This window comes from Amborella trichopoda, chromosome 12 (assembly GCF_054954075.1).
Source record: "Amborella trichopoda isolate Santa Cruz 75 chromosome 12, AtrichopodaSantaCruz75HAP2 v2.0, whole genome shotgun sequence".
Taxonomy (NCBI): domain Eukaryota; kingdom Viridiplantae; phylum Streptophyta; class Magnoliopsida; order Amborellales; family Amborellaceae; genus Amborella; species Amborella trichopoda.
The window spans coordinates 29,512,471-29,530,731 of NC_142347.1; the positions used below are offsets into that span (position 1 = coordinate 29,512,471).

The 18,261-nt window shown below is 35.5% G+C and overlaps 1 protein-coding gene across 5 annotated transcripts in view; it reads right to left on the bottom strand.

Annotated features, from left to right (window-relative positions):
- The window catches only part of LOC18438550 (adenylate kinase family protein), a 61,141-nt gene that overhangs the window by 26,254 nt on the left and 16,626 nt on the right, over positions 1-18,261 (bottom strand). For 3 of the 5 annotated variants that reach the window (XM_011626765.3, XM_088853477.1, XM_006848733.4), the window contains 5 exons: positions 9,560-9,706; positions 8,683-8,757; positions 8,496-8,595; positions 5,106-5,158; positions 4,815-4,943 (listed from right to left, as the gene is read on the bottom strand). In XM_011626765.3, coding sequence (XP_011625067.1) covers positions 4,815-4,943; positions 5,106-5,158; positions 8,496-8,595; positions 8,683-8,757; positions 9,560-9,706 — 504 coding nt within the window. Of the gene's footprint in view, positions 1-4,814; positions 4,944-5,105; positions 5,228-8,495; positions 8,596-8,682; positions 8,758-9,559; positions 9,707-18,261 lie in introns of those variants that run through there. The other 2 variants (XR_016045675.1, XM_088853478.1) reach the window with 2 other exon arrangements.

The window sequence follows — 18,261 nt, forward strand, 5'->3', positions numbered from 1 at the left end:
TTGGTGGGCATCTTCATGATGCTCTTTTGAGACTTGCCAAGTTTGAGGCCAAAGTTTGGATTTGTTGGACATCTTAATGTGTTACGCGTATGCTTTTTTTATTCGGTTTTAGTTGGTGAACTGTGAATTAGTCATACCCAATACTAGAACATTTCATTATAGAATACTTTTAATTAATTAATTTATATATTTAACATCTGTTAAACCTCTAATACCTTTTGACTTTCTAATGAAAGTTGGACATGGTGAACTAGCACGGTATATGCGATTTTTAATTTTTCTCTCTTCTATCGGCTAGAATACTTACAGAGGTCTAAATACAATGAACTAAACTCAAAATAAACAAATAAGAATAACAAAAAGTGGTTCTCACTTGCTGCCACTAAATAAAACTCTTTTATTCAATAAACAAAAATTACATAATACTCTTGGGAATAAGAAGCATAAACTTTATAACATAAAATTAAAGTTGCCAGAAGATTACCTCAACTGGACTTGGTATACCCCACCCTGGGTCTCCTCCTCCAATCGTGCATGGGATCAAGGTCTATCTTAGATCTTCAAAGTATGGACAGCCTAGTTAATACCCTTTAATGCAGAGAGCAACGGTGGAACAAAATAAGGCTCAAGCTTTTGTATGGGGCGTGCCCCCTATTTTTTTTTCACAAATATTTCAAAGTATTTTGAGAGGCTTAGAGAGAGATGAGAGATTATAGAGAAAGGGCTGTGTGTCTCCTTGAGAGAGAGAGAGAGCAAAGTCAAGGTGTCGAGATTTTAGGACCCCATAGAGACTATTTATAGAGCAACCCTCAGGGTTAGGGTTTTCTAGAGTTAACCATCCTTATAGAAAATAGATCCAAACGATTGATCATAGGAGACCCGTGGGTTGAAAGATCTTAGGCTTTTAATCCTTAGATCAACCATCATGATCAAAAGGAAGGTACTAGAACCTTATCCTTCAGCTTTCTTAACTTAATCCCATCAAATAAATAAAATATTAAAAATATAGTTTCTCTATCCTTTCTTTCCCATAAATTTCTTACATATGCTTATATTGAAAATCAAATATCTTTAATTTTCAAAACCTTCCTATTTTGTTTCTATTGATTGAGTGGCTTGAGTGCAAATCCTCAAAATCGGAAACTAATAGCACAAAGTGGAGCGTGCCTCTCATGGTGCTCTTATGTGGGCCCCCCACACTTCCCACATGTAATATTATGATGGAGCCCATGGACCATATTGGGCCCCCATGTGTTTTATTATTTTTCAAATAAAGAAAATATTTCACCACTATATGATTTGTAGGTTTTGAACCAGTTTCTATTTGGACACATATGAAAAGGACAACCAGAATCTAAAATCCAAGAATCAGTAAATTGATTCTTACCTAAAGATATAACGAGAAGATCTTCATCATCTCCATCAGAGCTATCGGCCACGCTAGCTTCATCAGATATTTTTCCTATTTCTATCATCTTTATATCTTCCTTTCTTTTCGGGCAGTCTCTCTTCATATGACCTTCCTTTTTGCAGTAATAGCAAATATACTTATCATTCCCCTTCGATTTTGACCGACTTCTGCTTCCAGGCCTCCTTTGATTTAATCTGCCCCTTTCATGACTCTCTATGTTTTCCAAACAAACCTTCTCCTTAAGATTTAATACTGCTAGTCTTCTTCCTTGTCTCGTTTGACATAAGAGTAGCAGTGACTTCGTCCGTCTCAAGAGTCTCCTTCCCGTACAGTAGAGTCATAACCAAGTGATCGTATGATCCTGAAAAAGAAGCCAACAGAAGTAAGGCCTTGTCTTCCTCCTCGATTTCGACCTCAAGGCTTGCTAATTGGCTTATGATCTGGTTGAACTCGCCGAGATGTTTAAGCAGATCTGTGCCTTCTTCCATTTGAAGAGAATACAACTTCTTCAAGAACAACTTGTTCATCAGAAATTTCATCATGTAGATACTCCCGAGTTTTGTCCAAACCTCCGGAGCAGTTTCGAGATCCACCACATAGCGCAAGGCGTCCTCTGAGAGATTCAGAAGAATCGCACTTACCGTCTTTTCTTCCATCTCTTGCCACTCTTCATCGTCCATCTTTGCTAATTTCTTTGATTTCCCTAGCAAAGCCTTAGCCAGACCTTGTTGTTTCAAAAGATCATTCATCCTTCGATGTCATACTTGATGCTTGAGCCCTTTCCTGTCATCGTAGTAGCAAACCCCAGAACGTGGAATAACCTTGTAGGCTCTAATACCAATTTGTAGAAACGAAAAACAATCCACGAAAAACAAGAAAGAAGAAACACACACAAAAGAAATAGACAATCAACCACAACGCAAAATATACGTAGTTCGGCAACATGCCTACGTCCACAAGAGATTAAAGCTTCTTTATTAGCAATGGAGAATAGGGGTACAATTCGCTCTCTTCCTCACGCCTCTCTGTTTTTTTTTTTTTTATCTAATTACAAAGAGATCTGCGTTTTTCCCTTTAACCCTTAACTTTGGATGAACCCCCAATCACAACGATATATATCGAGTCCCAGATGGATGGTACAAATTACCTAAATACCATTGTACGAATATATATATATATATATATCAAGTCCAAGATATATCGAATCCCATGTACGGATATCTCCGAACCTTGGCAGATATATTTCCTCAAAATACAAGACATCAATCATCAACACATGGCTCGTGGACAAGGTCTATAGCCGGGCATCAGGACTCAACTCATCCAGCGAGAACAAAACCTTTGAGCTCTCCGAGAAATGGCAAACAAAAGTTTGAGAAGGCAAGTAGAAGAGCTGACCCTGCACTAGGCGCAAAAACTAGTATTGACACACTATGATGACGGTAGTGAGTCGGAAGCCATTTCGAGAACCCATTCCGTGCCAACGCTTTGTGTCGAGAGCCTCATGGTCAAGAGAATAATATGTTTCCTCATGGTCGAGAGATTGATCTACCTAAGTTTGATGAAAAACCAGTTGAAGATGAAGAACGTGCAGTTTTGGATTTCAATTGCAATCATCATTCTTGGATGTCACAGGTTACCCCATCTTTGATGAAGTTCATGTTTTTTATGAAGAACAAGATAAAAGGAAAGAAGTTATCCTTGAGGCAGCAAAGGTATCTAATTTTCTTATCGATGGAGAGGTGGAGTATCAAAATATTGACTTGATCCCAAAGGAAATCGAGCCTATAGAGATGTATAACGAAGAGACCGATGTATTTCTGGTGTGCCCCAAGGTGAAGTTTGACGAATTTCAATACATTGATGTGGCTGAAAAATTGATATACGATGACCCATTCCTCGAGTTTTTATCAGTTTCAATGCACAATCGTTCAGTTTCAATGCGCAACTGTTGTCTTTTGAATAGTATCGCAACCCACAGGCTCCAATTTCGTGTTTACAACATTCGAATCGAAGAAGGTGGCAGGACTAATACAAAGTTGTGCTTAGCACATTTTAAACTCGAGGTTGAGTTTTCACCAGCCAGAGGAGAACGATGCATATCCAAATTTGGATGCTACAAATTTTATTTCTTTTTTGTTAATTTTATTTTTAGAGTTTGGGCACAATTCTTATTTTTATTTATTAGGGTTAATTATTAAAGATAGGATTTTTAAGTTAGTTTGATAAAGTTTATTTTTTTAGGGAAGCTTATATTTGGTTTATTATATAAACTTCCGTTTTTAGAAAGTTTTGTTGCAACATAGGAATTTATCTCAATATTTACTCTTAATCTGTAGTAAGCTTTCTTTTAAAATTATAGGAAGTTACGTTTATTTAAAGCCTTATCTTTAGAAAAAATAGGAATCGATGTTTTTCCTTATCCTTTGGGATAAGGGGAAGGTTCATGTGATTTTTTTGGCTAATTGGTTAGGTGATATGTAATGCACCTATTGAGATTAGCGTTTCCTTTTCTATAGAAAGTTTTAGAAAGTTGGAAGTGTACAAAAGAAAGGAAGCACGCATATTGTAGGGGGGATGGAATTTTGTTAATGAAAAAACGTTGATCGTTTGAGATCTTAGAGAGAGCCCTTCATGGGTGTTGTTTCTTCTCATGTGCTTGTGGGCCCTTGTCGGAATACTCGTATCCAGCATTTTGTTCTTTCTTCTTATGATTTCCTTCATGGTTTTTATTTGTCTCTCTAAAACGCAGTTAATTTGTCGGGTGGTATTCGCCGGTTAATTTTATACTGCATCACCTGGCCCTATTCTGCCCTCAGGCCACATTTTGTCGCCAAAGCCCTAGTTTTTTAGAGCCAGGGCAGCCCTAGCTGGGCCTCCTAGCCCATTTCCATCCCCAGGTAGAAGTAAGAAGATTGTATCAAGATCAATTGGTGCCACACGAGTAAATATCAGAGTCACAGTCAACACTAAAAAGAAATTCTAATACAAAACAAATGGATTTCCACATAGAAGAAGTACCAACAGCCTTCAAAGTGCCAACAGTCTTCGCAACAAGCAACTAATCCATGCAAAACTGCTATCATTACATAAAAGACAAAGCAAAAAAAAAGAGATTCGTTGACCAATTTTTCATCAATTGAAAAAAAAAAAAATATTTAGAGGAACTTTAATGTCAACAGAAACATATCAAAAGAATAAGGTTTAGGAAATTGAAAAATCAATCAACTACCCCGTGCAAAACTCCTATCACTATAAGTGACAAAGCAAAAAATGAGATTTATTGACTAATTTTTCATCAGTTGAACAAAAAATAGATCACCAAAGGAACTAAAATGCCAAAGAATAAATATAAGAATATGTTTTAGGAAACTGAAAAATCAACAATGTATGAACAACAGACCTTCAATCTTATTCTTCCATTTTCTAAAGCCCTTTGAATAGCTTGTAACACGTCTTCATAAAAATATTCCCTTATTTCTCGAGAATGAGGAATATTATTCAGCCGAGTTGGAATCCCTCTCCACTTATCCTGAAAGTTTATGGAGCACATTAACTAGTAATCTAAACAAAAGTAATTTATTTTGTTTCCTGCTACTCCCTAGCCTCAAACACAGTTATAATTTTGTTTTTAATGACAAAATGGAAGTGTGTTAGAGACCGATCAAACAAATACAGAGAACATTTCTTTTACCTTCCTTGCAGATGTCATGCTTGGGCTGGCATTCTCATCAAGGATACAAGTCCCTAGTGATCAACCAAAACCAGCGGACATAAATTTCAAGGTGTAATAACTTGGACGTGAAAAATACTTACCTACAAAAAAGAGTTAAAAATTCCTCTCTAATCAGATAAAAGTTGAAAATTTATTGAAACATGAAGCGTTTAGTCCAAGCACATAACAGCCTCATTAAAGATTCAAAATGAGTAAAATAGTAGGAAAGTTTTAGGACATAGGGGGAAAGTTCGGCCACCCATGTTTTTAGTGATCAACCCATATTAGTGGTAAAAAATGTGGGCCAAAGTCAAAACTCAGGGGAGTCTCACCATGCATGTTTTGAGCAGCAGAATCAAATAGTTGGACTGATAAAAAAAATGGGTGTCTAAATAGCCCTCATACTATACACACACTAATAATGGAAAAACCACAATTCTTTGGGTCATTAACATCCAAATCATACAACAAGAAATCTTGCATGTTGACCATGTCATTTTATGATTCATGAGAACCTGACTAAAAAGCACCAGTCAACACTCAGCAGCAGTAGATTAAACAATTAACTATGATATTTTCATCTTAAGGTAGTTATTTTGTCTATCAAATGACAAAAAATAAATGGAAGTCAATAACATAGTAACAAGTAATGGCATGAGGCTAACCATATCCATTCCTGCATTTCAGAGCCCACAACTTCCTAAAAATACATATTTGCAAAAGACAAAAACATGTAGTGGTAAGCTTAGAATCTTGTTTCTGTCTTCTCAATTGTGATCCTACATGACCCTATATCACCATTGTGGGTGGAATCGTTGAAACTATATCCATTCCTGCATTCAGAGTCCACAACTTCCTCAAAAGACATACATGCAAAAGACAAGAACACGTAATGGTAAACTTAGAATCTTGTTTTTGTCCTCTCAATTGTGATCCTACATGAGCCTATATCTCCGCTATGGGTGGAATCGTTTTTAACTTAAGAAAACGGATTAGCATAAGAGGTGAAACCACAGTTCTAAATTAAATCATAGACATGATTCATTCTTGTGAATTATATAGATTGCTATTGCAGAAAGAAGAATTAATTCTAATTTACAGTATTCTACATAAATATAGATAAACTTATATGTGCATATAGGAAATTTTGTCCTAAACATAAGTCATACAGTTAACTCTCTACTTCATAAAACTTAGGTAATGAATATTACAATTAACGATCGACTTTTCAGAAAGGTGAGGATAGCTTCTACTATCAAATGAAATACATATGACTTTCTTTACAACTAACAACATTAAGTTCATTTTTTAAAGAACCCGGTTTCTATGCGGCCAAGCCCGCATATGTAGAAATGCGGACCTATTAATAAATCTATTTTTGAGATAGATTTTTGGACTTAATTTTTAAGGACATGTAATCTCTAACATGGAGATTATGAATATGAAAAAATAAGTAAATTTTAAAAACTAGAAATAATAATCCTAGTAAGAAAACATTTGAACCATTATTTTCCATTGTTTTTAGATTAAACAACTACTTGCATCTATCTTGAAGATGGATGCTTTACACTTTCTAGACTGCATATGTAGAAATGGGGTCCAGCCCGCTTGAAACAATTTTCCTTTTTTAAAACCTTATTTACCAAGAAAATCATGACGGAAGAACCTAGAAATTAGAAACTTCGAAGCCATTATAATATGGTATTCACATACACTTCAAAAAGAAACCAAATACTTTTATGGTGACATGTTCAAAGAGAACCAAACTACTTAAAATGTACAGCTTATAGTTGTTGGAAACGCCTGTGATTCCGAATCATTTCAGGAATTGGAATCGGAATCGCAATATCGCATGTATCAGATGTTTCCTAATAGTGGAATCGTTGTCCATACGATTTGGAATTACAAATCCTGATTCGCACTATATTGGAATCGCGATCTAATAAAATAGGAATCATGTTTCCTATTTGTAAGAATCGATGTCCCTTCATGTTGGATTCCAGTTTCATACCTATATGGAATCGCACCTAACCCTACATGGTTCAGTGGATCCTAGAATCGCCATCCAATGAGATTGGAATCGTGATTTCTAAACATATAGAATCGTGATTCCTAAAATTCTGAAATAATTGTCCCCATCAACTTGAAATCAAGATTCTCACCATTCAGAAATTGAGATTCTCCCCATACTGGAATTGCACACCAATCCCTTCCGGTATATGAGAGAAGCATTCATAATATATTTAAATTTTATCATTATTAAAAGATTGAATTTTGGTTTGTATATATTTAGTCCAATTACCAATGTTAACATTTATGATATCTTTGTCAACAATCCCATACAATGGACTAGGTCTACCAACAACCCTTTGCCTACGAGACCTGAAGCTGGTCTACAGCATACAACTAGTGAGAACAAGGGCAAGCTCCGTCTATCTCCTTCCCTTGAATTATAAAAAAAGCTGATGACATAGAAATTCTTCTTTGTTAAATGTAATTTTGACTTTTGAAAATTGAGTTATTCAATTTTAAGTCAATTTATGATATTTAATGGTTCATTTAACCTAAAACACCATAAGGAAATTCACTCATATTCTTATCCTCTTATTCTACTTGAAGAAAAGCAGCGGTAGCATATCTTGGTACCCATCATATATTAAACAATATTACCTTTGTACACACATCATTTACCAAAAATTATTAAATTCGAAGTAATAAACTATTTTAGTGATATTTATTCTTGGTAAGAATTGTTAAAAAGTAATATGGAATTCGAATGCAAGATAGAAATTCCTAAAAAATTGGAATCAACAACATGGATTCACAATTTCTAAAAATTTGGAATCACCCTTTCGTACAAGTAGAATCACATTGTTGTGAAGCTAAGAATCACGATGTCTGCGATATAGAATCTTTGATTCCAAACAACATGGATTCACAATTCCTAAAAATTTAGAATCAATGATTCACACAAGCAGAATCGCAGTATTGTGTAGCAAAGAATCATAAAGTCTGCAATATGGAATCTTGATTCCAGGCTTCCAGGAACCGAGATTCATAAACTAAATTGAATCGCATTTCGAGAAACTTGGAAAAGTGATTCCTTTCATAATCAAGTCTCGTCATGGGAAACGCGGAATCAAGATTCAAAAACGGAATCGCTACCCAGTGGGCGATTCGGGTAACTATAGTTCAGCTTAATCAAAAAGGTCAAAAATAAGCTTACCCAATAACAAACTTGAACATCAATAATTGAAAAGATTTTCATACTAAAAAGGTAACTACAACCATCACAAACATAAATCTTCCAAAGTTTTCCATAAACAATCCAGAAAAACAATGTACTTCTTTATAACTAATGCCACTTACTTGAACCGTCCGAAGTCCTTGTCTCCAATTTATCGCTTTGCACTTGTAGTAAGGATTCAATTTGACGAAAAACCATGTCTCTAGGGTGATTTCCATCAATCTACATTCATATTTACAAACTTTGCCAAAAACTCCGGAAGATAAATCAATCGCATCAAACAAAAAATTAAAATTGAACACAAATTACCTTGTGCAATACATCCATATATGTCTTGGAGATAGCTTCAACATTTTTCTTGTATGTTTCCAAGCGTGACTTTACCTAACCAAATAGTAAAACGATGGTTAGGTTAGCTTGTTTGGGTTCTTCGAGACAAACTCCAAGGGTTCAAACCATTGACCTCCCTCACCCAAACCGCTCTGTCTCCCACTACGCTGAAGGATCTAGCTACCCAAATAAGAAAAAAATGGGTATGAGTTGAACTATCAAATGCAAGTTCAAAAAGTAGCACCAAACAAAAATGAGATGGAGATTATTCTGGCTTTGACTATACCAAAAAAGAACTTTGTGAGGTTTCCTTTCACTAAAGAAACTAAACACTTCATGAGGCTTATGTCATAGGAAAATGTAACTTGCATATGTCCATATACTATGGGATTGGTTAAGAAGAATAGTGGGAAAAACAAGAAAGAAAAGGCAGTTTTTATAGTTCATACTTGAGAGGACGGTAGGTGTTGCTTCCTTTATATATAAGCAGTTACAGGCTTGCGACGGTTCCATTTTCAGCCTTGCCATATCACAAATAAAGAATCCCTACCAATTCTAGAATGATCTGTTAGCCCACTTATGTCTCTACACAGCCCTAACAAGCTTTGCTTTTTAATATTTGCAATCAAAATAATGTTGAATATCATTGTTATTAACCTTTACTTAACTCAGTGAATCTAAGTCATTATCTTATAAAGATCAAAATATCATATAAAGTTTGAAGACAAATCTGGGAAGCAGCTCAACACTAATCAAAGTGTAAGAACTAATCAGCATGACGATAACTGATGTTTATATGATATGACACAAGAAACAAACCAATTAATTAAAATGTGGAAAGCATATTAAGTATTACTTTATCTTCTGTGTCATCTGGGCGAGCAATAAGTCGATCATAAATTTCTGCCATCTCCGGAGGAAAATATTTGAGATGGTAAATTTTCCCCGTAACTGGATCCATCCTCCGTCCAATACATCTCTCAATGAGGATGTCATCAGGAACCTAAGCATAAAGATTACGATATTGCAAAACATCAGATTTAGAATGAAATAATATAAGAAGTTTAGATGATGTTACAATTGACGGCTAGACTGCAAACCGTGATAATATCATAACACTATAAGTAAAAGGACAGCATAAGGGTGTTTAAATGACCAATTCATTCATTTTCAACAACATCTTATGGGAGATAATCCCCAATTACCACATATATCTTCCAAGTAGCTAGATTTGTTGTGCCAAAATTGAATTCACAGTAAAAAATGATAAATGAAAATGCAGTGAGATCCAATTCAAGGTAATAGAATTCAGATTACAAAGAACCTTTAGGAACATTTTAACTAAAATTAACGATCGTAGTAGTAGGCATGGTTACTCATGATTATGGATGCCTCTCCGAGAATACCTCAAAAGGTGTCATCTATGACTGACCAGTTCAGCTTTTCATATGACCTAACGGCGCTACAAGAAACTTTTCCTTTTTGTAAAGTTTCTTCAAAGAGATCTCCAATAAAATGTAATAAATATGAAGCTTTATTTAAACTCCTCTTAGATTGCAGATTCACTTCTCTTAAAGATAAATAGAATATTTATTATACATTCCAAACTTCATTTTGAGAAAATCCAAACAACATTCAAACCACATTTCATAGATTCCATAGTACAGTAAAAATGAAATTTAACAATATTGAGAAACTTAGTAATTTCCCAAATTACAGTACCTTCTCACCAAGAAATATACAAACCTTCAAGTTAAACTAATAACATACATGACTTGGAGTAAGGATAGCCAACTCCCTTACCCTACCTATTTAAAGGAAAGACCCTAGTTGTTGGAAATGCCGGAGATTCCAAATCGATTTAGGAATCAGAATCGCAAATGGCTAGAAGATTCATGTTGTTGAAATAGTTGTCCATCATCATCATCAACAACAGCAGCATCAAAGCCTTTTCCCAACTAATTGGGGTCGGCTACACGAATCCTGGTCTGTCATTCTATCTATTAAGGGTCATACCCTCAGTAAGGTTATAAGTCCCCATATCTTTTCTTACTATTTTCAATCATGTCCTTTTGGGCCTACCCTTGCCCTTTTTGAGCCTTCCACATGAACTAACTCGCACCTTCTAACAGATGCTATATTGGCTATACGCGACACATGGCGCCCACCTAATTCTACTCTCTCTCATCTCATCGCTTATAGGTGCCAAACCAAAATTTTTCCGAATGTATTTATTTCAAATTCTTTCCCTTCTTGTCTTGCCACTCATCCATCTAAACATCCTCATCTCCGCTACATTCTATAGGTATATTGTTTTGGTACCGCCCAACATTCCGCCCCATAAAGCAAAGCTGGTCTCACAACTCTCTTATAGAACTTGCCTTTCATCTTCATTGGTATGCGGCAATCACATCAAATTCCGGTTGCACATCTCTACTTTCACCCAACTCTAATTCGATGTGCGACATCTTCCTCAATCTCTCCATTTTCTTGGATTATCGACTTACGATATTGAAAGTGCGCACTTTTTTGTTTTTCCTAGTCATCAATCTTAACTTCTTAGTCTCTGTTCCTATTATTACTAAACTTGCATTCCATATACTCTGTCTTAGTCAGGTTAATTTGAAAACCTTTAGATTGTAGTGCATCCCTCCAAAGTTCTAACTTCGTGTTGACATTGTTTCAGGTCTCATTGATCAAAACTATGTCATCTGCGAACAAATGCACCACGGTACCTCATCTTGTAGGTGCCTAGTTAAGTCATCCATAACTAGGACAAAGAGGTATGGGCTCAATGTTGACCCTTGATGTAGACCTATTGTCACTGAAAACTCACTCGTCTCTCCCCTAGTTATTTGTACACTAGTTAGCACTCCTTTGTACATATCTCTCACCAAATTGATATAGTGTCTTGAGTCCCCTTTCTTTTTCAACACCCACCAAATCAAATCTCGAGGTATTCTATTATAAGCTTTCTCTAGATCAATAAAGACCATGTGGAGGTCTTTTCCCTTCACCTTCAACTTCTCAATCAGTGGCCTACGTAGGAAAATATCCTCGGTTGTTAACCTCCCTGGCATAAAACCGAATTAGTTTTTTAATACACTCGTTTCATGCCTTAGTCGTTCCTCAATAACACTCTCCCAGAGCTTCATAGAGCGGCTCATAAGTTTGATCCCTTAATAGTTCACACAATTATCTGTCTCCTTTGTTTTTGTAAATAAGTACCACAGTACTTTTTGTCCATTCGTTTGCCATTTTCTTTGTTCTCAACACCTTGTTGAGGTAAGCTAGTCAATGCCAATCTCCCCTATGCACTTCCAAACCTCTATAGGGATACCATCTGGTTCTAAAGCCTTTCTATCTTCATCATTTTCAAACTTTATTTCACTTCTGATATCCTAATCCTATGAATGTATCTATGACCTTTGCCCTCATTTATGTCAATGGTTCCTTGCACCGCTATATTCTCACTGTGTTTGTCATTTAATAATTTTTTAAAATAAACTCTCCACCTTTCGTTGACCTCTTTGTCCTTCTCCAAGACCCTTTGATCCTCACTCTTAATCCATTTAATATGGCCTAGATCCCTGCACTTTTTCTCTCTCATTTTTGTAAATTTAAAGATATCTTTTTCACCTTTTCCTATTTTCAGTTTACTGTATAGATAATCACATGCCTTAAGTTTAGCCTTACTTATTATTTATTTAGCATTTTTCTTCGTATTTTTATATTCTTTTAAATTTTGATCATTTCTATTACATTGCCAAGTTTTATAACATGATTGTTTTTCACTAATGGCCTTTGGAACCTCATCACTCCACCACCAAGTTCCCTTATCGGAATTTCCATTCCCTCTAGATTCTCTTAAAACTCCTTTTGCCACTTTTTAAATACAGTCAATCATCTCATTCCATATAACATTGACCTCAAGTTCAGAGTTCCATATTCTTTCTTCAATGAAAGGAAAAAGTTTATATAGAGACGAGGCTCTAAACAATCAAATTAGAGCCCACCTCAAAATTTCACCATAAGAGGTTGCTTTGATGCCCAAATATCCTCAAATTGATCATCTCGACATCAAGATGCATGAACATGAGAAAAAAAAGGATTTCAAGTTTTGGAAATAGTGCATCTTGTAACGCATTTTTGGACCATCAATTTTTAAGATTTTTAAGTTTTCATAGATCTGCTCCATCTAGACTATTTTTAAAGCTTTAAATTTTATAATTAAAGATAAAAATCTACTTTAAGGCTATCACAAAGATTTCTAGTATTGAAACCACAATTCTCGACACTACATGAAGGTGGCTTTACTTATATTGTTTAGAACCTCGGCTCCATACAAACCGACCCTTAACTAAATTGTCCCTAAATAAATCTATTTTCTCATTTTTTTAATTCCACTACCTATTTCTTAGGCACCTATTAATTCACCCCTTCTCTTCCATATCTTTATGCAAACGTCCATAACCGCGAGTCTATGTTGGGTAGTCAAACTCTCTCTTGGGATAACCATGCAGTCTCTATATGATGGTCGATCTACCTTCTTAACTAGGAAGAAGTCTATGACTTTTATGTGATCTATTTTTACAGGCTATTAAATATTCATCTCGCTTTTTAAAGTAAGTGTTTGCTAAATCTAGAATAGCCTCACCATCTCATTTCTTTCACCAAGCCCATATCCCCCATGTACCCCTTCATATCTTTTACAATCCTTCTCTACATGACCATTTAAGTCCCCTCCTAAAAAGGACCTTTCTTTATTTGGTATGTCTTGGACTATTCCATCCATGTCCTCCCAAAATTGTCTCTTAATTCTAACCTCTATTCCTAATTGTAGTGCATAAGCACTAATTAAACTAATTATCTCTTCCCTTAATACAAGTTTAATTCATAGGAGCCTATCACTTATTTTCTTGACATTAACTACTTTATCTGTTAAATCTTCGTCTACTATCACTTATGTTCCTTTCTTGTATACCAAAGTTTATACCCATCTATTTCTTTAGTTTTTTCTCGTTTCCATGTAGTTTCTTGTAAACAGGTTATGTTTACTTTCTTTCGTCTCGTTGAATCCACTAACTCCATACTCTTACCTATAAGCATTCCTACATTCCATGTGGCTGGACGAATGCTATTCACTTGGACTAGATTTTTTACCCGCGCTCATCTACAATATCACGGGAACCCTTACCTATTTTTTACCGCAACCAGGTGGCACTGCGGCACGTCACTTCTAGGAAACACCCTAGCCAACCCTTGCTTATTTCTCATTGTACCCTGGTTCCGATATAATGCGTCGCTTTTGGGAAATGCCCTAGTATAAGCAGATATTGTAGCTTCAAAATTCACAATAAGTTTTAGCAACGTTTTATGTTGGCTGCCTATCTAACGCAGCCCAACTCCTTTACCTTGGCATGGGACGAGTTAAGGGAAAGTTTAAGGTCCTCACCCTTCTTAGACAAATTTCAGGAAACGAGACAGAACGAATTTCATGAAACGAGATTCCTACTTTATCGGGATCGAGTTTCAACCCAAATGGAGTCGAGATTCCTACCTCTTTGGAATCGAGTTTCAACCCAACTGGAATCGAGATTCATACAACTTTGGAATCAAGTTTCAACCCAACTGGAATTGAGATTCAGAACATTTGGAATCAAGTTTCAACCCACTCAGAATTGAGATTACTACCTCTATGGGATCGAGTTTCAACGCAATTGAAATCCAGATTCCTATATCTATGGGATTGCCCACCCGAAACCTTAGATTACAGCAGGAATCAATAGGAAATATATTTTATAGGGCAAAAGGTTCAAGGTCCTAGAGTAAACATAGGCAAGAAGCCCTTAGTGTTGGAATTGATGAGTATGCTTAGCCATGATTGCTCTAGTATTGGATTGAGATCTGGCAAAGTCCTAGAGGTCTAAACAAGGGTTCCCCCGGTATTGAAGTCTATGTATTGAGCCTTAATCACAGTATTGGAATCAGGGTTGACTAGCCGCAATACTAGATTTAAGGCTTTGTGCGGTTCTTAATTGAATAAAGAAAGAAGCAACAGTTGATTTGTAAACAATGAAATCTAAAAAACAACAGCAGTTAACAGACACTCATAGTCCACCAGAGAATTCGTGATGAGTTTACAAAAGTAACAAAACATGCAAATATTATCTTATGTATACTTGAAAATGAGGTTTTTATTTCATATATATAGCTGAAAATGGAAATTTCTTTGTGTCAATGTGATAGTCCATGTTGCAAATCAAACCCAAATCTCTTTCCCAATTATCTTTAAGAAATAGTTGCCAAGTTCTAGCACTATTAGAATCACAATTTCTTGCACCTACGAACCACAGTATTTGATGATGTAGAATATGGAATCCAAAAAACTCGAATCAAGATTCAAAAAATGTGGAATCGAAATTTAATAAATGTTGGAATCGAGATTCCTAAAACATGGAATCAAGAATTAAGATTCCTAACTTCAAGGAAACGGGTTCCATGATGATTCCTTAACGGAATCGTTGAATTAGGATTTGAAAGCGGAATTGCCACCTGGGTAGATAGATTTCGATAACTATGGGAAAGACCATCTTGATCCTAACTCCTAAGAATGACTCATCATAACCAATCTCTCCATACTTTTCATGTTATCAATCATCCAAATGTTTAGCCTCTATTAGTCTAAATTGTTAATCAAATAGGTTACTAGGGATTTGGGCTCTTGGCTTCAGCGTTATAGCATAAGAGGTCGCAGTACAATGTCCTGAGCATATATATGTTGGAAGCAAAGAGTGTGCAATGACCCAATGGCTGAAGTCTCCTACCTTAAGAGCACTTGGGAGCACTTACCAAGGAGTGGCCTACGAGAACCCCTAGAATAGCGCTTACACACACACACATATATGTGGGAGCACATGTCAGGGGTCACCATCATAATATAAATTATATGTTACATATTATATAATGACTTCATTTTTTTAAAGTGATACTGAAATAAATATAAAATATATAAATCCACATTTCTAGGATTATATTTACACATGTACAATCGAATATTTCATTGCGACAAAGTGCCGCAAAAAACTTAAAAAATGAGATTGTATGGCCATGACAAGAAGAGAACTTGTACAGCATTCAATAATAGTTGAATTAGGAAGTCATAGTCATTACCTTAGGATCGATAGCAAGTGGAACAGTGGAAGACTACTGATATCTTTATTCTTTTGTCTAATTTCAGTAAAACATCCATTGAAATCTGAATTTATGAGGAACACCAAGGGACTAGGTGTGTATACAGTCATATGTATAGAAGAAGGAGATCTTCTAGAATTCTCCTGAGTAGCTACCCTATACATACATACATATATATATTAAATTTCTCTCATAAGCATCTTCTCTTGAGTTTTTTGACCTTTCAAGTTTTCTTACAAAAGCCTTCTTTGTAATGCGTTGGAAACTTAAATTCAAATTAAAATATCACTCACATATCTTCAAAAGTAGTGTATTCTACTTTTCTAAGGAAAACTAATCAAGATCCTTCTCTATTTATATTTAGTTTTTTTTATTATTATTTACATTTGTGAACACATTTTTTGTTAATATGTTCACAAGTATGTCTACATGTTAGAAATGTAACTATGTTTGATAGAACAGCTCTATATGACATAAAACAGTTCCCAAGAACATGATGTTTTCCGGATCCCAAAGAGGTGGTACATGCTCTTGGACCACTGCGATCTCGATTGTGTGATCGTTGGGGTCCAGATCTTGTGGTCTATGAGAATGAGCTCCAAGACTTAGGGGATGACGGACCCCTAAAACAGAGGAACACACTTCTCTGTAATGGAGGAGCATGATCCTAAAAGCTAGATGGATGCATTCCCCTAACGGCCGCACTCCCAAATCGCAGGAACGGAGTATGGGAGCAAACACTCTATGTGTATAGCAGTCCCTGCATTTACGGTACAAAGTTTTAATCCTGAATTGCATAATTAAAAAGAAGTTCAAGATTGTAGCAAATTGTAACACAAATGTTTGTCATGTATGTTATCTTCAGGAAGTTAGTGGATATGAAAACGCAAATAACACTCTTCGTTCAAAACAATAATGCATATGGTAAATGCGATGCAGAATCAGCCACTTACACTTTTCTTCAAGTATCTTATTAAATGAGAGCCAATGGTAACTGCACCTAGCATAGTTCATAAAATACAAAACAGTTTTTAATTTTATTTGAAATAAAAAATGTAGTCTTTTACCTGTTTTCACTGTTAGTTTTACAGCCTTTAATTCTATTTGACATTCATATTGTACTCCTTACCTTTGTTCATTCTCATTGTTACAAACAGCACTTCAAAACTAGCAACTTTTCAGATCAAAGCGAAAGACTTCTTCACTCTGAAATCCATGAAGAGGTTTACATTAAACAAGCCCTTCTAAAACCGGGCTCATTTGTCAACTCAGCAATTCACTATAAACACTAATGGAAAGTACACACCCAATTGATTTGGTGCCAAGAGCCATTCAGTATCAATAGCTTGTGGACAGACAGCTGTAGTAGTTTACCATCACATTCACATCTAATGGGCTCTGCCCATCACATAATGGAACCCTAAAATCCACATCTAGCAGTTTTTTTGTATATCATTTGACAATACAGCTCATGTCCTAGACAATGATTTCAAAGGTGATATACTTGGCCGTTATATTTTATTACCAAGGTTCGAATTGTGCAAAATTTCCAGTATGCTTTCCTCTTTTTCCTTTACATATGGATATCTTAACATGAAATTTTACATCAGGATTCTGCATATCTCAAGGCTCCTCTCTCTTAGTGAGGTAAAGCAATAACAAAACAAAGTATTGCAGCTCCAATGCAAACGCAGAAAATAAGACCATGTAAATCACCTGTAATAAAGATATTTAGCTCTATGCTATTCTTCAAAATTTTGTTTAATATTTTGACGGCCTTGGATTTCAGGAGACAAAGACGACAGCAATAATATTAATCAGATTGTTTATCCAGGAGGACAAAAAGGATGCAATGAATCCGTCAGGGAAAAGTGCAAAACACGAATAATTGCCACCCCAACATCTCTACAGATTTCAGAGAAGTTTTTCAGTGTTCCCAAGGACCATGAAAATGGAGTAGCACAATTTTTTATTTTTATTTTCAAGCCTTGAAGCTCTTGCTCATGGTATATACACTCTAGTTTGAGGGGAATGGCAATATAGATAGTGTCCTGCTTAGTGTCCTGCCCTTTATAGGATACATCATAGTCATTTATTATGTTTACTAATGTTGTAGTAACCGTAACCACTAAGGTATTATTGTCCTCCACTACACGTCTAAACTGCACATAAGGGATAACTGCTCAAACTAGTAGAATTTTCTTTTCAAGTTTACCAACACCATTGACATTGTCAACAATTACTAATTGAGAAACTGAAGAATATTAACGCCATTAAATTCTGTTAGATAAAATTTATAACAGATGATAATAAAGAAATTAGGCCACATCATACCTATATTTGACTAATCCAGTAATTTATTGC